Source organism: Podarcis liolepis (assembly GCF_965112155.1).
Source record: "Podarcis liolepis genome assembly, chromosome: 4".
NCBI lineage: Eukaryota > Metazoa > Chordata > Lepidosauria > Squamata > Lacertidae > Podarcis > Podarcis liolepis.
This window is the reverse complement of record NC_139558.1, coordinates 100420237-100444921: the sequence shown is the minus strand read 5'-3', so window position 1 is coordinate 100444921 and position 24685 is coordinate 100420237. Positions and strand designations below refer to the sequence as shown.

Genomic DNA, 24685 nt, shown 5'->3' with positions numbered 1-24685 from the left:
AGAGGTTGAAGTGCCGATCAAATTTCTGTTTTGCGCTCTATTAATTCCAATTAGCAGTACTGGGGGTGGTTCACATTCAGGGGCAGTGCTTTTGGCCAGCAGAGGGTGTCACAGGGCCAGCCTACTTTCCCTTTAAAGCAAACTTGGGTCTCCAGCTGTTTTTGGACTACAACTCCCATCACCCCTAGCTAGCAGGACCAATGGGGAGGGATGATGGGAACTGTAGTCCGGGAGCTGCTGGGGACCCTAGTTTGGGAAACCTTGCTTTAAAGCAACTTTTGCACTTCACCCGCAAAGATGGGACCTGCCTACGTTTGTATTTTCTTGTATTTTGTTTTCTTCATGATCTTTGTGCATTTATTTTTTATTTTTTAAGAGGGCAGATTGAAAGAGAATTTTTATGGCAAGTTGCAGAAGAATAAAAGGTTGTGTTTGGGGAAAAAAACACAAAAAACCTGGGGGGTGGCCTCCTCAAATATTTTATTGGGGGGTGAAGAGTTGGCACCTATTCCCTACACCCACAGGTCTCAGGATGGTTACAACATAAAAACACAAAACAACACATGTTAAAAGAGCATTAGATGTCTTTTTTTTTAAAAAAAAAAATTAATGTTCTTACGTTACATCGGTAAACATGATTATGTTACATCACAAGGCTTATTTTACTATAATTTTCAACATGTATACAAAGTTTATATGCTAAAAGAAAAAGAAAACAAGGACAAAAAAATATTCCAAAATCATATATGTACCAACACTTGGGACTTCCTGTCTATCCCGTTGTATATTCCTTTTTCACAAATGAATGTACTCTTATTATTGTATATGTCTTTACATTTTATCTAATACATTCCTATATCAATATGTACCCTTAGTCTTATTTCTCAACTCAGTCTCTTTCCAACGTCAATTAAATGATAGCATAGATAGCGAACCTTTACTGTATTTTTGAACATATATCTATCCCATTTTTAAATAATTTTTTGTTTTGAATTGCCTCTCAGGCTATTTGTCAACTTCACCATTTCAGCAAATTCTTGTAGCTTGTTATGCCAGTCCGAGCTGTGGCCGTTGCATATAAAAATACTTCTCTAAAGGCATTTGGGATGTCTCTGCCAACAATACTTAACAGAAATCCCTCTGGTCTTTTTAGAAAGGTTATTCCAAACATTTGTTTTAACTCATCATAAATTAAGGCCCATAACACTTTTATCTTCATACACATCAATTAGCCAAAGCCTGGATTCTAAAGCTGTATAATGAGATTGGAGCTATCAGTGAGATTGGCTGAGACTGAAGCTCTTTCCACATTCCATACACTTATAGGGTTTCACCCATGTATGAATTCTTTGATGGGAAGTGAGAGAGGAGCTCTGACTGAAGCTCTTTCCACATTCCACACACTGATAGGGTTTCTCACCTGTATGAATCCTTTGATGGAAGGTGAGAGAGGAGCTATCAGTAAAGCTATTTCCACATTTCACACACTAATAGGGTTTCTCCACTGTATGAATCCTTTGATGCGAGGTGAGGGAAGAGCTATCAGTGAAGTTCTTTCCACATTTCACACAATGATAGAGTTTCTACCCTGTATGAATTCTACGATGGGAGGTGAGACTGCGGCTGTCACTGAAGCTCTTTCCACATTCCACACACTGATAGGGTTTTTCTCCTGTATGAATTCTTTGATGTGAAGTGAGATTATGACTGTGACTGAAGCTCTTTCCACATTCCTCACACTGATAGGGTTTCTCCCCTGTATGAATCCTTTGATGGGAGGTGAGAGAGGAGCTATTAGTGAAGCTCTTTCCACATTTCACACACTGAAAGGGTTTCTCGCCTGTGTGAATTCTTTGATGGGAAGTGAGATTCGGGCCGTGACTGAAGCTCTTTCCACATTCAAAACAATGATAGGGTTTCTCCCCTGAATGAATTCGTTGATGGGAAGTGAGAGAGGACCTCTGGCTGAAGCTCTTTCCACATTCCACACACTGATAGGGTTTATCCCCTGTATGAATTCTTTGATGCAAAGTGAGACAGTGGCTGTAACTGAAGCTCTTTCCACATTCCACACACTGATAAGGTTTCTCCCCTGTATGAATTTTTTGATGGGAACTGAGAGAGGAGTTCTGACTGAAGCTCTTTCCACATTCCACACACTGATAGGGTTTCTCCCCTGTATGAATCCTTTGATGGGAGGTGAGAGAGGAGCTATCAGTGAAGCTCTTTCCACATTTCACACACTGATAGGGTTTCTCCCCTGTATGAATTCTTTGATGGGAAGTGAGATTCTGTCTTTGACTGAAGCTCTTTCCACATTCAAAGCAATGATAGGGTTTCTCCCCTGAATGAATTCTTTGATGGGAACTGAGAGAGGAGTTCTGACTGAAGCTCTTTCCACATTCCACACACTGATAGGGTTTCGCCCCTGTATGAATCCTTTGATGAGGGGTGAGAGAGGAGCTATCAGTGAAGCTCTTTCCACATTCCACACACTGATAGGGTTTCTGCCCTCTATGAATTCTTTGATGGGAAGTGAGATTGGAGCTATGACGGAAGCTCTTTCCACATTCCACACACTGATAGGGTTTCTCCCCTGTATGAATTCTCAGATGGGAAGTGAGATTGGAGCTCTCACTGAAGCTCTTTCCACATTCCACACACTGATAGGGTTTCTGCCCTGTATGAATTCTTTGATGCAAAGTGAGACAGTGGCTGTAACTGAAGCTCTTTCCACATTCAAAGCACTGATAGGGTTTATCCCCTGTATGAATTCTTTGATGGGAAGTGAGAGATGAGCTATCAGTGAAGCTCTTTCCACATTCAACACACTGATATGGTTTCATCCCTGTATGAATTCTTTGATGGGAAATAAGGTTGACACTCCGAGTGAAGCTCTTTCCACATTCCACACACTGATAGGGTTTCTCCCCTGTATGAATTCTCTGATGGGAAGTGAGATTGGAGCTATGACTGAAGCTCTTTCCACATTCCACACACTGATAGGGTTTCTCCCCTGTATGAATTCTTTGATGCAAAGTGAGACAGTGGCTGTAACTGAAGCTCTTTCCACATTCAAAGCACTGATAGGGTTTCTGCCCTGTATGAATTCTTTGATGGGAAGTGAGACAGTGGCTGTAACTGAAGCTCTTTCCACATTCAAAGCACTGATAGGGTTTATCCCCTGTATGAATTCTTTGATGGGAAGTGAGAGATGAGCTATCAGTGAAGCTCTTTCCACATTCAACACACTGATATGGTTTCATCCCTGTATGAATTCTTTGATGGGAAATAAGGTTGACACTCCGAGTGAAGCTCTTTCCACATTCAACACTCAGATATGGTTTCATCCCTGTATGAATTCTTTGATGGGAAATAAGGTTGACACTCCGACTGAAGCTCTTTCCACATTCCACACACTGATAGGGTTTCTTTCCAATAAGATTTTGTTGAAGGGAAGTGGAATGGGAGTTCTGTTTGCAGCTTTCTCCACACTCGAAATTTTTATCTGGCTTCTCCTCTCTGGGGACTTTATCGTGGTCACCTTTGTTCTCGATTTCAGATTCATCACAATCTGCAATGAAGACAAAATTAGAGCCTCAGGAATAAATGGAGAAGAACTGAAGGTAGTTGTGTCACATGAGAGACACAAGAGAGCAGAAGCAGCAAAGCAGGCTGTGAAGTGCTAGGACTACACAATCATTTGTGCCTACTCAAGTTATTCAGGCCTAACTGCTAACTGTTGAGTCACTCTGACATGTGACTTAGCAGCCATTTTCTCTCTGTGTTCTATGTAAGATTTCAGTCAGAGTCAGTATGCCTCAGTTGTGAGGAACAGAGTCAGTATGTAATCTCAGTCAAACTGTTTGGAACCATGTTGTTTATGAAGAAGTCTATTTTAACTAAGTAAAGCTCTTATTCTTTCACTTAAAAACTCTGCATTATTAATTTACGCTGAGCGTCAGGCTATGGGCCTGGTGTTTTATGGATGGCGAATTGCTAAAGCTGGAGAATCAGGGTGCTGTCACTGAGGACCTCAAAGGGACTGAAGGTCCAGTGGTGAGACCACGTACCGAAGAAGCGGACCCGATGCAGCAAGAGCAGAAGCCATGCCAGCTCAGTAACCTACGCAGTTTATTAATCTTGGCAACACTGCCCAGATGGAACGTCTGAATGGTCTAAACTACCTGACTTGGGCTCTCAAGCTTGAACTGGTTCTAAAATGTGACAGACTTTGGCGCTGTGTGGAAACTGGTTTGAAGCCACAACCCTCTGAGCAGGAAGGTGAAGAAGATGATAGAGCCAGAGCGCACATTTTCTTGGCTCTTGAGGAACCACAGGTCCTGCACATTGCAGATTTGTACTCTGCCAAACAATACTGGGATTGTCTACGTCAGATACACCTGTCTGACAGTGCTTGTTCAATAATTGGACTAACTGCGGGAGGTAGTGGAAGACAGGAGTGCCTGGCGTCCTCTGGTCTATGGAGTCACGAAGAGTTGGACATGACTAAATGACTAAACAACAACAACAACAACAGGAGACTGTACAGAACTTTGCTACCTGAAGGTGGATGTTTAGTCACACACCTCCAGACTTTGCGCGTTATTCCTCTAGTTGCAAAGGAGAGGTAAAAGATTTCTAGACCTGGATCAAATCTATATCCTGCTATCCAGTCTCCCACCAAGCTTTAATATTGTGATAGCCTCTCTTGAAAGCATGAGGCAAGAAGATTTATCGATGGCGTATGTAACAACCCGTCTACAGGAGGAATCTGAAAAGCACGTGGAAAAGCTGAGTGAGAAGGCAGACTGGTGGAGTTTGAGTCGCCCTGCTAACCAGAGACCCAGATTCTCATGAGAAGATGGGACCGAAGAACGCTCCACAGATCGTGCCATGTTGGCAAAGAAATGCTATCGGTGTGGCAAGCTCGGGCACATGAAGAAAAATTGCTGTGTGAAAATCCCAGGAAAAGCGAGCGATCCATGTGAGACAGAAAAGTGGATACATTTCGTCTTGGCCGCCACAAGAAAAGAAAAGAATTTTTTTCCAGACAGCTACATTTTGGACTGGCTCTGCCAGAATCATAATGAACAACCCTGACTGCTTTACAACACTCAGCAAATTGCCAAAAGGCAAGGACAGCATTTATCTTGCTGATGGGCAGAATTGCCCAGTCTCAGGTATAGCTATGTGCTATCTGCCATGCCTAGACGCAGAATTGAGGGATATATTGTTGTTGAAGAACTAGAATTTTCTTTATTGTCAATTTCATGCCTTACAAATGTTGGTTTTGAATTTATTTTTGAGGGTGATGAGTGGTTTATTAAGAAGCAGGGCAAGGTAATTGCTTCTACAAAAATGGTGGATGGCTTGTATTCTTTACAGCATTCTCTGCCCAGTGACGGGGTCACAGAGAGACCAAAAGATGGAAAAAATGATGTGTTAATAACTGAACTATGTCAGCAAAACTCTAATTGCCCACATAAAAACTGCATCCATGCTTTGCATAGAAAAATGGGGCATGCAAGTTTCAAATATCTGGAGAACATGCAAAAAATATGTAAAGATTTAAATGTCAACCAGTGCAGCACATACCTTGAATGTGCTACTTGCAAGCAAGCAAAAACAAAGTTGCAACCAATACCAGGTAGAAGTGATAGAATTTCTATACATGCTTTGCAACTTGTTCATTCTGACTTAATTGTTCCTTTTCCAGAGAGTGAGGGAGGATCTAGATACTGCCTAATTATTGAGGATGATAAAACAAGGTATTCATGGCTATATCTATTGAGAAACAAATCAGAATGTGCTGATGCTTTTAAGTCCTGGAAGGGATGGGGAGAAGGACGTTTTCAAAGGCCAGTTATTCAACTCCAAACCGACCGAGGAGGTGAATATTTAAGTAATCATTTAAGTAATCATTCCAGACATGGCTTAAACACCATGGAATAACGCATCGTCTTACATGTCCAAATAGTCCCTGGGAAAATGGAGTTGCAGAGAGACGTGTGGGTGTCATACAAATTGTAAAGGACAGCTTGTTAACTGAAGCTGGATTGCATCAAAATGATGCAAAGCTCTGGAGAGAAGCTCTACTGATTGCAAATTTTCTAGTGAACCATACTTTCACTACTGCCACGGGTGATATTCCCTACAGAATGCTTTCTGGGAAGGAACCGGATCACACAGGTTGACACGTGTGGGGGAGTTGGGCTTTTGTTTATATCCCCAAGTCTCTGAGATGCAAAGGTGAGCCTAAAACCAGAAAGCTACTGTCAGGGGTTTAGGAGCAGAGGCACGGGCAAGGGAGGAAACAGAGAGCGAAGGGGAGGAGGCAGAAGAAAAGATGAGTGATGACGACGACCCGAGATCTCCTAGTCTTTCCAGTGAATCAGAGGATTCACAGAAAGGAGCACCAGTGGCCAGGGCAAGGGGGGAGTCTAGGGGGGCACCCCAGGAAGATAGAGCCAGAGGGGACTCAGGGGGGAGCAGCTGGAAATCGGGACCAGCGTCACCGCCAGGAAGCAGGGAAGAGGAAGGGAGCCAGGGGGGAAGCGCTGGCAGCTCACCACAGGAGGGAGGGCATGAGTCAGGAGTGGCCACACCTCCATCGGGGAGCGAAGAAACGGTTAAGAGGAAAGTGGAAGGTTGGGCGCGCGCGCCAAGTTCAAATGCAGAGGAAGGCGGCGCAGTAAGCAGCCCCGAAAGGGAACCAGGTCCTAAAGCCCGGCGCAAGGAGGCAGGAGGGTCCGGGTCAGCGTCAGAAGAATCCCGGAAGGAAGAAGCCCCGGGGGGTAGAGGGACCCAGAGGAGGACAGTCAGGCGGAAAAGGTGGAGCAAGGCTAGGATATTAAGTTGGTGCACACGGGGCGGAGACTCAGACGGAGCTGCGCCGATCTAGCTACTAGACGTAGAGTTGCGCGCAGCAGCGTGAGAATGGAAACTGTAATTCAATAAAGACTTTTACTTAATGATCGCTGGCTAGCGTGATCCTCTGTGAGCTAGGATCTTCAAGCAGCTCTGACAGTAAGCTCCGTCTCACGATTGTGGGCATCTACAGCCTCGAGGAGGGGAGAGAAACAGGTGCCTACTAGCGAGCTCACGAACGGCAGACGACATGACGGCTGAGCAGCAGATAGAGGAACTCAGAAAAGCAGTGGCACAACTGAATGCCGAGGCTCTCGCATCCAGGAAGAGAGAGGAGGAGGCAGCTGCCGCCTGCAGGGATCTCCAGGTCAGGTTAGACGTGCTGACAAAGCAGACACCCCGGCAGGAGGGAATTGGGTTGGCGAGACGGACAGGCGGGCTGGTCTCTCACTTCGATGGGAACCTGCAACAGTATCCCAACTTTAGAGCCGACGTACTGTGCGCACTGCAACTGCTGCATAAAGACTTTAGAGATGAGCAAGAGAGAGTGGGATTCATCATGTCCCATTTGCATGGGGATGCTAAAGCATGGCTACGCAATTTATGGAGAGATAAGGATCCGGCGCTCCAGAATGCAGATGCCTTTATTAAAGCGATGGATGGGTGTTTTTTATCAAGTATTGACGTGGATCTTGCACGGAAGGAGGTGCATGGGCTGAGACAAGGGAGGGCCAGCGTCAGGCAGTATCATGCCCGTTTTTTCGCCTTGGTCAGTGCCCTGGAATGGGACAGAGATTCGGCTCCTGTAAGAGACCTCTTTTGGGAGGGGCTGCACAACTCGATTAAAGATGAGATCGCGAGGGGGGAGAGACCCCGAACCACCCAGGAGGTCGTTCAGAGGGCACTGGCAGTGGGGGTGAGGCTGGAAGAACGTCCGTGGAGCAGGGACGAAGGGCGTGGAGGGCGCGAACCAGCCAGGGGCCCCTCCTTCCTTCCCAGAGAAGCAGCGCGGGCGCAATCCACGCCTCCGCCAGGAGGAGGAGCCGAACCTATGGAGGTTGGAGGTGCAAGGGCTCAGTCAGCAACCAGAGCCCTAGCACCGGCAGCAGTGAAAGCGAAGCCTCCTAGAGGGAACAGGAAGTGTTACGTCTGTGAGGAGCCAGGGCATATGGCAAAAGAGTGTCCCCAGAGGCTCCACAAGCTTACTGCAGCCTCGGCAATGGTGACTGCAGCAACGCAGCAAGGGGGACCACAGCAGGGAAACGACGCAGTCTGGCTGGAGGAAGAGGCCCTGGGGCCCAGCCAGACGTGTTAGTGACGCAGTCCCCAGAGGTTTTACAGCCCGTGAACCCCCTCCCGCCCAAACCAGTGGTGAGGCTCACCGCATCTCTCCAGCTGCCCAATGGAATCACCACTGACGTGCCCATCACAGTTGACTCAGGCAGCAACGCGGACTTTATAGGGCAGGACTTTGTCGACAAGCACGCTATACAGTTGCTGCCGGCCACACTGCCCCTGCAGGTTGTCACGGTGGATGGCAGGGAGTTGCTAGGGGGGCAAGTGGTGAAGCAGACGCCGCCCATGGCGATGCGACTTGGAAATCACAAAGAAATCATCAGCTTCAATGTCACTCAACTATCGGATACGCCCATTGTATTGGGAATGAGTTGGCTAGACAAGCACAGCCCAACGCTGGCTTGGTACCAGAGGCAGCTGATCTTCGGCTCTTCCTTTTGTGCTGAACACTGCATCGTGCCCCGGCAGGAAGGAGAGGAAGAGGAGTCACAGCTGGTGCTAGGCACGCTGCAAGCGATTCCCCACAAGTACGCAGAATTTTTGGAAGTTTTCTGCGAGAAGGAGGCAGACAGGCTACCCCCTCACAGACCATATGACTGCAAGATTGACCTGCTGCCGGGGGTGGCGCTGCCTAAGGGGAAACTGTATTCCATGTCAGAGGACGAGCTGCAGGAACTCAAACAGTTCATAGATCATAATTTGGAGCGCGGTTTCATCCGAGAGTCCAAGGCAGCGGGGGGCAGTCCAGTATTCTTTGTTAAAAAGCGAGACACGCCCCAAAAAAGACTGGTCGTGGACTATCGCATTTTAAACAATGGGACCAAGCCGTCGGACTTCCCCATGCCCCGAATCGACGACCTCCTGGCGAAGGTGCGGAAGGGGAAAGTGTTCACCAAGTTAGACCTGCGAGGGGCGTACAACCTCATTCGTATGCGGGAGGGAGATGAGTGGAAGACGGCCATGTTCACGCCACTGGGTACCTACGAATACAGAGTTATGCCCTTTGGATTGCAAAATGGCTCCCACGTTTTTCAAGCTTTCATGCATCACGTGTTGGCGGGACTTCTCTACAAGACGTGCGTCTGTTTCTTAGATGACATCCTGATCTTTTCGGAATCGCAGCAGGAGCATGACAGACACGTCAAGGAAGTGCTGACCAGACTAAAGCAACATAGGCTCTACGCCAAGCTGGAGAAGTGCCAATTTGACGTGACGGAGGTAGATTTTCTGGGCTACAAGTTGTCTGACAAGGGGCTCGCCATGGACAGCGCCAAGGTTCGCGCGGTATTGGATTGGAAGAGTCCACGCAACCGGAAGGAGGTCCAGAGGTTTGTCGGCTTTGCGAACTTCTATCGCAAGTTTATCAAGGGCTTCGCTATGCAGACAGCGGCCATCACAGACACGCTTAGCTCCAAGAAAAAGAAGTTCGTTTGGACAGAGGAGGCGGAGCAGTCCTTTCAGGCACTCAAGCGTCTCTTCGCGTCGGAAGAGCAGCTGCTTCACGTCAACCCCAGCAGGCCGATGAGGGTGGAGACAGACGCCTCGGACAGAGCCGTGGGGGCGGTCCTGCTGCAAAAGGACCAGCAGGGGGTGTGGCGACCGGCAGCGTTTTACTCCAGGAAGCTCAGCAAGTCCGAGCAGAACTACACCATCTGGGACAGGGAGTTGCTGGCCATTCATGCAGCGTTCAAAGCGTGGAGGCACTTCCTGATCGGCGCCAAGCACACGGTGCAGGTTTGCACGGACCACAAGAATCTGGAGCACTGGCGCACGGCACAGTTCCTAAACCAGAGGCAGATACGTTGGGCTGAGTTTTTTGCGAACTTCGACTTCCGCATAGAGTATGTCCCGGGGGACACTAACATCATGGCGGACGCCCTCTCCCGTAAGCCACAGTATCTGGAGGACGCAACGCCAGCGGCAGCCATGCACATCTTCGCACCAACAGTATGGGCGTGCGCCGCGGCCACCGTGGACCTGGAGGCGGTGCGACGAGCGTTGCAGGATGACTCCTTCGCGCAAGCAAAGATGGCAGAGGTGCAAAGGGGCACGGCTGCGGCCGACGGTTTCCAGCTACGAGATGGATTGCTCATCCGTAAAGGGGCCATCTACGTGCCGGGAGACGACCTTCGCGCCAAGGTGCTGCAGCAGCTGCACGACGCGCCCACGGCCGGGCACTTTGGCAAGGAGAAGACGGTGGCATTAGTAGCCAGGGATTTCTGGTGGCCGGGAATGAGAGGGGAGGTCGCAGACTACGTGGCGAGGTGTGACACCTGCCAGAGGGCCAAACCAGTACACAAACCGCCGGCCGGACTGTTGGAACCGCTGCAAACTCCGGTCGAACCTTGGGAAAGGGTGGCCCTGGACTTTGTCACGGATCTGCCCAGCTCGAGGGGCAAGACGGCAGTGCTGGTGGTGGTGGACCTGTTTTCCAAGATGGCGCATTTCATTCCGTGTGCTAAGGTGGCCACGGCGGAGCAAACCGCCAAACTGTTCATAGACCACGTGTTCAAGGTTCACGGTCTGCCACGGTCTATTCTGTCCGACCGGGGGCGGCAGTTCATCTCGAATTTCTGGCAGAAGCTGATGGGCTTCCTGAACGTCAAGATCAACCTGGCGTCGGCGAGACACCCGCAGACCAACGGGCAAGCGGAGCGGGTCAATGCCATCATGCAGCAGTACCTGAGATGTTACGCAAATCAACAGCCTGCGACGTGGGTGGATTACCTGCCGCTTGCCGAGTTCGCCTACAACAACACGAAGCACGTGTCCACGGGGGTCACGCCGTTCTTCGCCAACAACGGGAGGCACCCCAGAACCTTCCCGGGACTGGAAAGAATGGGGGAGGGGGAGCTGCAGACAGCAGATGCGTTCGCGTCGGAGCTGCAGGAAGTCCACGATCAGCTGAGGCGCCACCTGGAGCTGGCCAAGCACGCATACAAGGTGCAAGCGGACAAGCACAGAAGGGTTGGCGAAGAGCTCCACGTGGGAGACTGGGTTTGGTTAGCAGCCCACGCAGTGCCGGCCAGGTCGTTGGCCAAGAAGAAACTAGGGCATAAACAACTGGGGCCCTACCAAGTCGAAGAGCAGGTCAACCCGGTAGCTTTCAGACTGGCACTTCCGGAGGGTTCCAGAATGCATCCGGTATTCCACAGATCGGTGCTCACTCCCTACAAGGCACCGCACAGGTTCCAGGAACCCGGAACGGCGCCGAGTCCGGTCAGAGACAGAACAGGGCACGCGGGAGTGGCACAGAAGGAGCGCATCAACGAAGTCACGGAGATTTTGGACTCCAGATGGGGGGAAGAGGGGGTAGAATACTTTCTCGCCAAGGAGGGCACCCCGGCCAGTGCGAACAGCTGGGTGCCGGGCTACGCCTTGGACGAACCTCTCCTCAAAGACGAGTTTCATGCCCTCTTCCCCCATAGACCTATGCCAGTAGACTTTTTCGACGACTGGCTTTTCACGCCCACGCTTTCGGCCAGCACTTTCCGGGGGTTCGACTCGGACGAGGACCCGACACAAGACGTCCGTTCCCCGGAGGGGTCACCCTCGGGATCTGCATCAGAACCCTCGTATTGGTGGGACGATAGACCAGAGGAGCAGTTCCGCAGACGGTGGCTGGAAGGCCCAGGACGAGCAACACCGCCAGGAGGAAGTGAGGGAGAGACGGACATGGACGTTTTCGGGGACGACCCTGGTTTCGAGCACGGCGGCACAGAGATGGAAGCGGAGGTGACCGTTGTCGACGAGAGCAGGGAGGAAGACCCGCGAGACTTCAGATGGAGGCCCGCCACGGGAAGCGACCGATATCCGACGTTCGTCCCTTTGCAACAGCAGCCACCAGCTCCAGCACCGGAAGGAGGGGAGGGGGGAATGGGGGGCTTCGAGGGGGGGATGGATGTCAGGGGTTTAGGAGCAGAGGCACGGGCAAGGGAGGAAACAGAGAGCGAAGGGGAGGAGGCAGAAGAAAAGATGAGTGATGACGACGACCCGAGATCTCCTAGTCTTTCCAGTGAATCAGAGGATTCACAGAAAGGAGCACCAGTGGCCAGGGCAAGGGGGGAGTCTAGGGGGGCACCCCAGGAAGATAGAGCCAGAGGGGACTCAGGGGGGAGCAGCTGGAAATCGGGACCAGCGTCACCGCCAGGAAGCAGGGAAGAGGAAGGGAGCCAGGGGGGAAGCGCTGGCAGCTCACCACAGGAGGGAGGGCATGAGTCAGGAGTGGCCACACCTCCATCGGGGAGCGAAGAAACGGTTAAGAGGAAAGTGGAAGGTTGGGCGCGCGCGCCAAGTTCAAATGCAGAGGAAGGCGGCGCAGTAAGCAGCCCCGAAAGGGAACCAGGTCCTAAAGCCCGGCGCAAGGAGGCAGGAGGGTCCGGGTCAGCGTCAGAAGAATCCCGGAAGGAAGAAGCCCCGGGGGGTAGAGGGACCCAGAGGAGGACAGTCAGGCGGAAAAGGTGGAGCAAGGCTAGGATATTAAGTTGGTGCACACGGGGCGGAGACTCAGACGGAGCTGCGCCGATCTAGCTACTAGACGTAGAGTTGCGCGCAGCAGCGTGAGAATGGAAACTGTAATTCAATAAAGACTTTTACTTAATGATCGCTGGCTAGCGTGATCCTCTGTGAGCTAGGATCTTCAAGCAGCTCTGACAGCTACGTTTCATTGGCTATCAGGGCTATTCTAGCAGGCATTATCATTTTGCTTTGGGATGTGGCCGAGTAGTCATTTCACAAAATGCTGAATTTGCTGAACAGGATAGGTGGGAACAGGTTCATGCCAATCCTAGTATTTTAATTCCTCTCTCAGTACAGCCACAGGAGCCTCTCAGGCAGCCAGCTGCTGAAGAAAGGCTAGAAAGTGGGGGAACTGACACTTTGGAAAGTGCCACAAGCAGTGAATCAGAGGAACAACAAAATGATGAACTGGAGGAGCAACAAGAGAAGGAAAGCCCAGTGGTTATTCCTAGGAGGTCCACACAGACTACCAAGGGTATCCCTCCAGATAAATTGACTTTTGGTGCAACAAAAGGGTGTCATGTTAATTGTACAGAGCTGCAGGACTTTGCTCAAGTTCTGAAACTACCTTCTAAGGAACAAACCCAATGGTTTGACTCCATGAAAGAAGAGTTGAGATCATTCAAATAAGGTTTACACACTAGCCAAATTGCCACCAGGTGAAAAGTGAATTTCTAGCAGGTGGGTCTTTAAAAGGAAGATTCAGGTGTCTGGTGACACATGTTTTAAAGCTAGACTGCTAGCAAAAGGTTTTGCACAAAAACCAGGAATTCACTATGGTGAGCTTTTTGCGCCCACTGCCAAGGCAGAATCGGTGAGGCTTGTTTTGTCTGTTGCAGCCGACAAGAAATTGGAAGTGAGTCATTATGATATTACTTCTGCATATCTAAATGCTCCTCTGGACTAGATGATATACATGGGACAACCCCCAGGGTTTGAGGAGGGGAATGATTTGGTGTGAAATTAGACAAAGCTGTCTATGGTCTTAAGCAAAGTGCTAAATGCTGGAACGATTGTATAAACACACAACTCAAATCTTGGATTTAAAAGGAGTATTGCTGACCCTTGCTTGTATACGAAAGGATCAGTCAACAATTACATATTGGTTTTGATCTTTGTAGATGACTTGATGGTGGCAGGTAGTCCCACAGGTAAAATTCAAAAGATAGCAAATCAGTTGGAAAAACATTTCAAACTAAAAGACCTAGGACCAATAAGTCACTATTTAGGGGTCCAAATATGCAGAGAAGAAGATGGAAGTTTCTTAATATGCCAACAGCAAAAGATTAAAGGTCTGCTTGAACAGCTAGAAATGCAGGATTGTAATGCTGTGCAAACCCCTATGACTGTAGATTTTCAAAAGACTGAAAGTGATGTTTTGTTTGATCAACCAGATTTATAGATAAAGGTACCCCTGCCCATACGGGCCAGTCTTGACAGACTCTAGGGTTGTGCGCTCATCTCACTCTAGAGGCCGGGAGCCGGCGCCGTCCGCAGACACTTCCGGGTCACGTGGCCAGTGTGACATCGCTGCTCTGGCGAGCCTGCACCAGAGCAACACACGGAACGCCGTTTACCTTCCCGCTATAAAGCGGTACCTATTTATCTATTTGCACTTAAAGGTGCTTTCGAACTGCTAGGTGGGCAGGAGCTGGGACCGAAAGACGGGAGCTCACCTCGCCGCGGGGATTTGAACCGCCAACCATACAATCGGCAAGTCCTAGGCACTGAGGTTTTACCCACAGCACCACCCACGTCCCTAACCAGATTTATACCAATCGGTAATAAGATCTCTTCTGTACCTGAGCCTGATATTTCATTTTGTGTAGGCATTCTAAGCAGAAAAGTAAGTAAGCCTAGTGTAAATTATTGGGCTGCTGTGAAGCAAATACTGAGATACCTGAAGGGTACACAGAGTAAGTGTATAAAATTATCTGCATCTAATTCAAGTGATTTGCAGGTGTTTGTGGACAGTGACTTCGCAAATTGTCCACCCACCAGAAAATCAACCAGCGGTCTAGTGTTCATGTTTAGAAATTCACTAATTGGTTGGAAATCCAAAAAGCAAGGTTTTGTTGCCACATCTACGTGTGAGCCAGAATTTCCTGCATTATGTGAAGAGTGTAACGAAGTCACATGGTACATCCAGGTATTAAATGATTTGGGATATGAAGTGCAACAGCCTGTGACAATCTATGAGGATAATCAAGCTGGTATCACAATCGCTAATTCAGAGAACACTTCAGCACGTGCAAAACACATGGCCACCAAATTTTGCAATGTTAAAGACTATATACAATGTAATGTGATTAAGTTGGTTTATTGTCAATCACAGGATAATTTGTCTGATTTATTTACAAAACGTTCCCTAGGATGCAACATGTTGAATTGATTGCAAAGCTGAATCTTGTGGACAAAGTATATGAATAAGTTAATTTTTCATGTTTATGCTTCTGCTCTCTAGGTCTTTGGGGGAGTGTCATGTGACAAAGACACGAGAGCAGAAGCAGCAAAGCAGGCTAGGAAGTGCTAGGACTGCACAATCATTTGGGCCTGCTAAAGTCATTCAGGCCTAACTGCTAACTGTTGAGTCACTCTGACATGTGACTTGGCAGCCATTTTCTCTCTGTGTTCTCTGTAAGATTTCAGTCAGAGTCAGTCTGCCTCAGTTGTGAGGAGCAGAGTCAGTATGTAATCTCAGTCAAACTGTTTGGAACCATGGTTTTATGAAGAAGTTTATTTTAGCTCAGTAAAGCTCTTATTCTTTCACTTAAAAACTCTGCATTGTTAATTTATGCTGCGCTTCAAGTTGGGTGTGTGTTCATTACCTGTGTTGCTTGTCATTAACCAACATATTTATTATTAGTTTCTGATGAGTTGTTGAATGTTGCTTTGTTTGATACACAGTAGTGGTCAAAATTGCGGAAGCCTTTTGGAAAAAAGTGTATTTCAGAGGTTTGATGGCTCATAACACCACTTCTTTTATAGGAATAACATAAAATTGTATATCAATGGAAAGATAATTTAATCAAGAATGCAATCCATCAAGAATGCAAGTTTGTTCAATTACCTGTATTTTATCAAATGTTATAGTTAAATAACCAGAAAATGGAAACACAACTTGCTTAGGTTGACTTTTGTCAATGTGTTATGTGATTGCTATCAAGTTGGTTGGGTTTTTTTGTGTTCTTTCATTTAGTGAGGTTGTAAAACATAATAAAAGTATAGAAATGGCACAAAAGGTTGACGGGTCACCCAGAAAGCAATGTAAAATAGTACTATTACGTGAACAAGGCCACAATTATGAAGAAATTTGGAGATTGGGAGAAACATAACCAAAGCTGGCATTTCTATATTTTTGAAGAGGTATAAGGAGACTCAGTCACTACAAAATCAGACTGGTAAAGGCAGGAAGAGGTGCACAAAGGCAAGTGACGATCGAAGAATGGAGAGACTGTCCCTACATGACAGAAGAATATCATCTGGGTGTATACAAGATGACATGGCGAGATGCAATGTGAAGTTGAGTACAAGGACTGGTCAAAATGTTAGAATTCCAAGGGAAAAGCCATTGTTATCTCTCAATCAAAGGTTGAAAAGATTAAACCCATGTTAACTGGACAGTGGAACAATGGGACTGTGTTATTTGGAGCGATGAGACCCAAATCTCTTTGCTTGGTAGTGATGGCATGAAATACATGAGGAGAAGAATCAGAGAAGATTTACATGCTACTTGCATTACACCGACTGTGAAACACCCAGATAGTGTGACGATCTGGGGTTGTATGGCAGCAAAAGGTGTGGGCAGAATTTGCGTCATTAATGGGAATGTAAATGCCCCCAAAATGGGAAGCGGGTGGCGCTGTGGTCTAAACTACAGATCCTGGGGCTTGCCAATCAGAATGTTAGCGGTTTGAATCTCCACTACGGAGTGAGCGCCCGTTGCTCGGTCCCTGCTCCTGCCAACCTAGGAGTTCGAAAGCACGTAAAAGTGCAAGTAGATAAATAGGTACCGCTCCAGCGGGAAGGTAAACGGTGTTTCGGTGCCCTGCTCTGGTTCGCCAGAGCGGCTTAGTCATGCTGGCCACATGACCCGGAAGCTGTACACTGGCTCCCTCGGCCAATAAAGTGAGATGAGTGCCACAACCCCAGAGTCGGCCACGACTGGACCTAATGGTCAGGGTTCCCTTTACCTTTAAGACCTTAAAATTATTATCACATAACCTAGTGTGAAGGGCTGGGGGCTTTAAGCCTCTGTCTCTATCCAGACCAAGGGCCCTGGCCCACCTTGCATGGCTGTTGTAGGACTACAGTGTTGGACCTCCACTGTATGAGGCAATATGCTTCCGAATGCTGGGAATCTCAAATGGGCATCCGATTGGGACCAGGATGCTGATCTATATGGACCTCATATGGATCCAGCAAGACTCTTGCATTCTTAGGTTCTTACATTGCATCAGCCTTTCAGGGTCATGCAAGGTGACCTTGGTGGCTCTCCAGGAGACCAGCTGCACACACAGATCAATCTCCTTTTTCCAGGATGTCTTTCGTCTGATAATTACTTATTTAACACCAATACTGCAGCGCCACAACCCAAGAGTCGTTCGCAACTGGACTTTAAACACCCCCCAAATACATAAACGAAAAGCTTGAGCCCAAACTGAAGCGTTCCGCAGGTGATCATTACCCAGATACTGAAGCATTTATATTTGGGGTTTTTTTGTTTGTTTGTTTTCTATTTCAACAAGATTCAGCTCCATGTCATGTTGCTGCTGTGTTGAAAAAGTGCTTTGAAGATAATCCTATTCCACTGCCGGAATGGCCTGGGAATAGCCAAAACTTTAACCTAATTGGAAATCTATGCAGTCGACTAAAGAAACATTTTAAACAGAGGCAACCCAGCAATAAAACCCAATTAACAGAGGCAATAATTCAGTCTTTGTTTCACATTATTACAACTGCAGAACTAAAAACTTGATTCACTTCATGGGAAGATGTTGTAAGGCCGTAATGAAAGCTAAAGGTTACCAATGGTTACCAAAGGTTTCACATTTTTTCTTTATGACTGCTGTTCTAATAAATACTCCATCATAAAAGTCATTGCATTACATTCTTCATTAAATTATCTTTCCATTGCTATATAATTTTATGGCATTATTCCACACAAAGGTGGAGTTATGAGCCATCAAACCTCAGAAATACACTTTTCACAAAAGCTTTCCACAATTTTGGCCACTAGTAGAAGTTGTTCATTTTAAAGTTAATGTTCTTTTTATATGGAATCAGATTATTATTATTATTATTATTATTATTATTATTATGGGCATTTGTAAACCGAGGTACCACTGTATCATCCTCATCCTCATCACTGCTACTACTACCTGAGAATCCATAAGCCTAGCTCTTCTCGGGGATTGATTTTTTTTGGCCCAGTCATGGCATCCCCTCCATCTCCAATGTCAGTCCTTGTTATGGCTTGGTCTCTCCCACAAACGTGAGACGACTCTGGCTGTTAATAATTGCAGATTTATTGCTAAAACAACAAACTTGGACGGAGCTCCTCTACTCATCGTCCTCCCCACAAGATGGAGTTGCCCACACTGAGCTCCTCCCCCTTCCCCAGCACGGAAGCCCCCACCTTCTCTTCCAGTATCTTTCGCCTGTTTTGAACACTTTTCAGATCCTATGAGATTTGGCAGAGAATGCTTCCTGCATTCCAGCGTATGACTCACTCCTGCAGCTCTCACACAGCTGTCTGTCACTGTCTCTGTTTTTCTTCTCCCCTTTGTTCAGAGCTCAGATTACAGTTGATCTCCCCCTCCTCTCTGCCTTCCGCTGCTAACTCTCCTCTCCCTAGGCCTGCTTCTTCTCTGGCTGGCAGCACCTGAGCTTCGCTGCCAGTCGGCTCTTTGGTCAACCCAAGACTGACAGGAGCGAAAACAAAAACAGAAAACCGGACGCTACTTCTCTTTCCTAACAATTCTGAAGCTGACATTTTAGATGGCCTGGGAAGTTCACAGCAGCTCAATCATGGTAGAAAAAGGAATAATCTGAGGAAGATTGTTCAAAGAAAAATCTCTAATTTACTCTTTATTGTAGGGATGTTAGGTTCCCAGGTGTTATATGGGGCACTGTTGAGCTCTGTGAAAATATATGAGGTTGGTCCCATAGAGGTATTTTTTGAATTTCCAGCAAATACGACGATCCCACAGGGAGCCTTACCAAGAGAGGTCACAATCCCAGGATTCTCCTCCATGACGTCCTTTTGCAGAGCTCTCTGGTCAGGATGCAGGAACGCCCACTCCTTGTCTGTGAAACCAACAGCGACATTTTCAAAGCACACTGGACCCTAAAAGAAAAAGGGAAATGTCCTCCTCTGAGACAGCAGAAATATGATCTGCTACACAATGCTCTGTTGTGTCCTTCCTGTTAATTGTGGTGTTGTTTCAATAGGATTGCTTTGCTGCACATATTAATTCTGGGTGCTTATTTTATTTTCCGTTTTAATTATGGGTGTTCATCTTTGTGCAAATAGGTGGTACTCAAGCATTCCAGTTTCCCCAATGGAAGGATTGACTTTTCCCTCTCCTCCTGAGCTGTTCTGGGGAGTTCCCTCCCAATGCCCTAGAGCCAAATTCAAGGGATTCATGGAGGCATGGAGAGGGGGAGGAATGGGGGGCAGGCCGCATTTTGCAGCCGATGGGGCTGGTTAGGTGCATCCAGGCCACTATTTGTTCTGATTTGTTCACTGCTTAGAAACCGATTTTAGCATTCAGTGATCAATCTAGAAATACAGTAGTGCCTCGCAAGACGAAATTAATTCGTTCTGTGAATTTTTTCGTCTAGCGAATTTTTCGTCTTGCGAAGCACGAAATCCCATAGGAATGCATTGAAAATCAATTAATGCGTTCCAATGGTCAAAAAAAGTCCAAACAAAGCCAAATTTGGTACAACAAGAGTTTATTAAGTGCTCTTTAAAGTCACACATACTGTAAAGAGCATTTCAAAATTCAAACCCAGATTTTTTTTAAAAAAAACAGCAGAGTTGCCCAATGGTCACAGAAAATCATAAAAATGCAGGGGGGGGGGAACAAGCTTCCAGATTCTTGCAAACCCCTCCCCAACTGTTCCCCCAGCCACCCAGCACACAGAAATTCAAACCCAGATTTTTTTTAAAAAAAACAGCAGAGTTGCCCAATGGTCACAGAAAATCATAAAAATGCAGAAAAACACACACACAAGCTTCCAGATTCTTGCAAACCCCTCCCCAACACCAAGTCCTTGAATTCCAAACACCCCAACCCAAAATCCAAACCCCCCCAAAAAAAGTTTTAAAAGCTTAACTTACCAAATGGCTGCAAAAGAAGTTTTGGAAAAGCTTCAAAAATCACCAAAGTCTTTAAAAACCTCAAAAAAGGCTACTATGTACACTGCGTTCTATGAGTTGCTCCTCGAAGTCAAGTCACAACTGTATTAACGGTGTTAAGAAAAAGGAAACAAACTTGCAAGACGTTTTCGTCTTGTGAAGAAAGCCCATAGGGAAATTCGTCTTGCGAAGCAGCTCAAAAAACGGAAAACCCTTTTGTCTAGCGAGTTTTCCGTCTTGCGAGGCATTCGTCTTGTGGGGCACCACTGTAAAATAAGCCTGTTTTGGATGGCCATCTGTCTTGGATGATTTAGCAGAGATTCCTGCATTGCAGGGGGTCTCCTGGCTCTGAGAGACAAGCAGGGAGGGTGGCTTCTGGCAAAAGGAGAGGGAGCCACCGGTGGCTCTTCCTTATCCTGACTCACCTCTGCCTCCCGACCTTCCTCTCCCACTCGCCTCCTTCCTCTTCTGCCTCTGATTCTGCGCTGCATTCTGCCACAGAGTCTCCCAGGTCACAAAGCCCTGTAACCCCTTCAGCTTCTGACACCTCCTCTTCCCAGGCTTCTCCCTCTTCCCCCTCTGACCATCCATCCTTCTTCTACCTCTACTTCTTGGGCTCTCAATAAATCTTCCTTCCTGGTTCCCCAGCTGCTTCCTCCCACCATTCCTCTGTCCCCAACCAGTGCATGACATTGCCCCATCCCTCGGCCTCTGTCCCCACAAGGCAGCTTCCCCTGACCTGATCTGGTTCCACAGCCGCTGCTTCCCTTCTGCCCCCATGAAAAGACGGATCAGGAGGTCTTGCCGGCATCATTCTGTCACCTGCAAGAGACAAAAGGTAAACAGGATGCCAGGAGTGCCTGCTTCTCTCACAGGTGAAACAGGGCATCTCTTACTACAGATGGGCCTTTGAGAAAGCCTTACCTACTGAGAGCATTTGGACGTTTGTGCCCATTTCAAATGTTTGTGGTGCAGAAATACATCTCCCCTCCTCTGGACCCTTCTTCCCAACTGTCTCCCCCCAAAACAAGATGAAAAGAACCCTCAGATGAGTTGGAAAACCAACGGAATGAGACCAGACAGAGAAAAACCACCTTCCTCCTTACCCAGTGGCCTCTCTCTGGTGTCCAACGGAGGCCTCTCTGCCTCACAGGAATCCAGGTCCATTTTTGCAAAGAGATCCTTTCCCTGAAAAAGAAACACGGATTAAAAACAGAGAATGGTGAGAAATATTAGACAGAGAATGGCAAAGACTTGAAGGGTGTGAGATCTCATTCCATGGATGCTTTCCCAGAAAACGGATCATTGTGGGGTGTTCTTTGTCCTGTTTGGAGCCCTTTGGAGTGAAGGGGTACAGTTAGGGTTACCCCAGAAAGCCCTAAAAACTGTTTGTGAATTCCCCCCCCCCCCCACCCTAGTCAGGCCTCGGAGTACGCATTTCAAAAACTGCATTTTCCTCTAAGACAAAAAGCATGAGCTAAGCAGTCCTCTCTGTAACAAAAACGCTGTAACAAACCCAGAGCTGAGAACAGTAAAGCTTTTCGCTTCCCAGATCCAAGCTAACCTTGTCCTGGTACATTGATTTGCAACATACATCCGGGAACAGAGTCAGAGAACGAAAAGCAACATTTCTATGTAAGAATCTGTGAAGGGGGAGAGGAAAAAAGGGGTTTGAAAAAAGGATAAAACCTGCTTGTAAAATGTTTTCGGTGCGGCCTGTCTTTTGTGAACTGAATCACACAGGTGCCTCTGCCCCCCCCCCCCATGGCAGAATAAAACGCTCTTTCTCTGGATTAACCCCTTGGTGTCGTTTGGCTCCTTTTGTCTCTGCTCGGGTGCAACAATTATTCCAACCCATGGATTAATAAGGCTACAGGAGTATCCAGAGGAAAGTCTCTCTCACCTGCTTTCTCTCCTCTGCCTGATTCAGGAGGAAACCTTCTGTTTGTCGTAATGAAAAGCTCTAGGAATTTCTACAAAGCAAATACATTGTTCTGTTACAGAATTTGTAGAACAGCGGGGAAAATGGTTCCCTGAGCAAGCATGGATGAGTCTTGCTGGGAACCAGGGCAGGATTGCACCGCATCCCAGACCATGAGCTATCTTTTTGAAAAGGAAGAGGAGGAAGAGGAGGAGAAATACGTCTCTAGCCTTCTAGCAATGCAAAATGTGGAGGCAACTGAAGGGATTTCTGGGAGATTAATCAACCTGGTTTCTGCTGCCTTCCAGTCAATGAATGAAGTCAGAACTGACTGACGAGGGAATTGTTTGTATCTTGTGAAAAATGGATGCTTGGCTCTAGTGGGGGTCCTCACCCGGGGGTCCTCAGGAGTTCCTCCCCCACCCCCACTCCCCTGCTTCTGTCTCCTTCTCTTGCACTTGGACTCTCTGCCGCTCTCCAGACAGATTCCTGGGGTGGGGTCCCCTTTTCTTTGCTCTGAGGGCTAGGAATGTATCTGGCCAACCCCCTGAGGGCCAAGTGGGTGGGACCAAAGACATATCCCTTGATATTTAGCGGGGTAATTTATTATTATTATTATTATTATTATTATTATTATTATTATTATTCTGTTAGATAGCTTAACACACACACAGCCATTGATGCCAAGGTCCCTGGAGGCTCGGTGAATAGCAGCGCCCATTTCCGGCTCCTTTGCCAGCAACAATCCCTTTGGGACAGAGAGGATGTGGTCCTGGGATGCCATGCTCTGGGTGCGAGGGGATTGCTGCAGTGGCCTCCGTGGGGAGCTGCCCTGGGAGACGACTGGGGAAACTGGTTTGCAATGCAGCAGCCAGACTATGGGCTGGGATCCCTCTCTTTATTCCTGGTCTTTCTCTCCCACCTTTCCTTCCTTCCTCCACGTGGGGTTTTCTTTGGGGGGGGGGCTAGTTCACCACCTCCTCCAAACCATTTGCACATGTTTCCTCTGTTCTGCAATGAGGCTGAGCGATGTCACACAGAGTTAAATTCCCAGGGACTCCTTTGTTTTAAAGGATTTTTTCTGAAGGGGGGGGCGGAGGGCCAAGTGAGTTTGGGATCCTCTGATCTCCAGGAAGGAGAGCGTGGCAGACCTGGCCCCTCCCGGATCAGGCCCCCAGGCATCCTCCCCTGCTGCAGCCCTGGGACCCCCCCCCCCGTCTCCCCACTGCACCCTCTGGGGGGGAGAGAGAGGAGACTCACCAGATCCCAGGAGGGGACAGCGAGGCAGCCCTTGCAGGAGAGACCCCAAAGCAAGGAAAGGACTGGGGAGGGAGGGGCCTTGGCTCTGGAGGACCTGCCCCCCCCCCGCTTCCTGGCCTCTCTAGGAAGGCAGCTCACTTCCCTTTAACCCTTGCCAAGCCGAGTCCCTCCAGCTCAGCCCTCTCTCGCTTGGCAGAACCTCAGATTCTTATTATTTTTTATGGATTAAGGGGGGCAGCTGCCCCCTTGGCTACGCCAATGCCCAGATATCCTTTTGGGGGTGAGGCTCTTGGCTGGACTCTGAGCATCTCCCTCCCTTGGGCGGAAGCCAGAGGAAGAGCTGGCAGGGAAAAGGGCTTTGCAGGAGGCAAGGAAGCTCCTCCTAGAATTCAGGAGTGGAGAGATAGGAGGGGATCCCAGGGTCATCTAGTCCAACCCCCAGCAATGCAGGAATCTCAGCTAAAGCATCCATGGCAGATGGCCGTCCGATCTCTGCTTAGAAACCTCCAAGGGAGGAGAGTCCACCACCTCCCAAGGGAGACCTTTCCCCTGCCCAACTGCTCTTAGGTGTCCCTCAAGGCAGCGGGTCCTGAGTTCTAGCCCTGCTGAAACAATCGCACTGGCCAAGGAGGAACCCAGCGAGGTTCAAAATAAATAAATCCTAGTCTCATCATAAATGAGTAATACTTTCTCATGCATGCTATTTAGGCTAATAAAAAAGTATGCCATTTCCCTTTCCAGAAATGCTTGATTGCTAATTACGGTAAATGGACTGAAAATGGATTGTTATTATTTTTATGTCTAGGGAAGCTTTTAATATTTGATGGACTATTGTATTTTAATATTTTGTTGGAAGCCGCCCAGAGTGGCTGGGGAAGCCAACCAGGTGGGTGGGTATAAATATTATTGTTGTTGTTGTTGTTGTTGTTATTATTATTATTAATTGATCAGGTGAGTTTTCTCCTTTCAAAAGAGGCAGGTGGAATCTCCACGGTTGCTAATAGCATAACCTTGAAAGGCTAGTGAAATATGGGGAGCCCTAGAGCATCTGCTTGGCATGCAGAATGTCCCAGTCAGTGTAAGCCAGGGGTCCTCAAACTATGTCCCGTGGGCCGAATCCAGCCTGTCAGGGTCATGAATCTGGCCTGCACGGCCATTTCAGAACCCGCCAAGTTTCCGAGGCTGAAAGCATCTCGCCGCCCGCTCAGTCAGTCCTTGCGTCTCGCTGAGGTAAACGCCACTGGCGTGATGGCGGCTCTGCTAATGAAAGCCCAGGGGTTTTGCCCGGGGACGGGGAAGTGTTGTCTTTTGGCTTGAAGAGAGGAGTTGAGGTTCCTTATGTACACTTTAAAGGTGGGAGAAGGAAGTATAGTCCTATTTCTGTGAGTGGCACAGCGGTCTTTCCACGCATGCGGTTTACATGCTCTGAAAGTTGGGATCTGTTTTGATATTTA

General features: G+C 47.9%; 1 protein-coding gene across 1 annotated transcript; it reads right to left on the bottom strand.

Annotated features, from left to right (window-relative positions):
* Window positions 1–463: 463 nt before the first annotated feature.
* On the bottom strand, window positions 464–23329 carry LOC310705110 (uncharacterized protein). Its single transcript, XM_083499554.1, has 5 exons — window positions 23232–23329; window positions 21157–21238; window positions 20790–20872; window positions 18907–19033; window positions 464–3574 (listed from the first exon to the last, which is right to left on the bottom strand). The coding sequence occupies exons 2-5, from the start codon at window positions 21215–21217 to the stop codon at window positions 1584–1586; spliced, it is 2262 nt and encodes a 753-aa protein (XP_083355680.1). The 5' UTR covers window positions 21218–21238; window positions 23232–23329; the 3' UTR covers window positions 464–1583.
* Between the last annotated feature and the right edge of the window lie 1356 nt (window positions 23330–24685).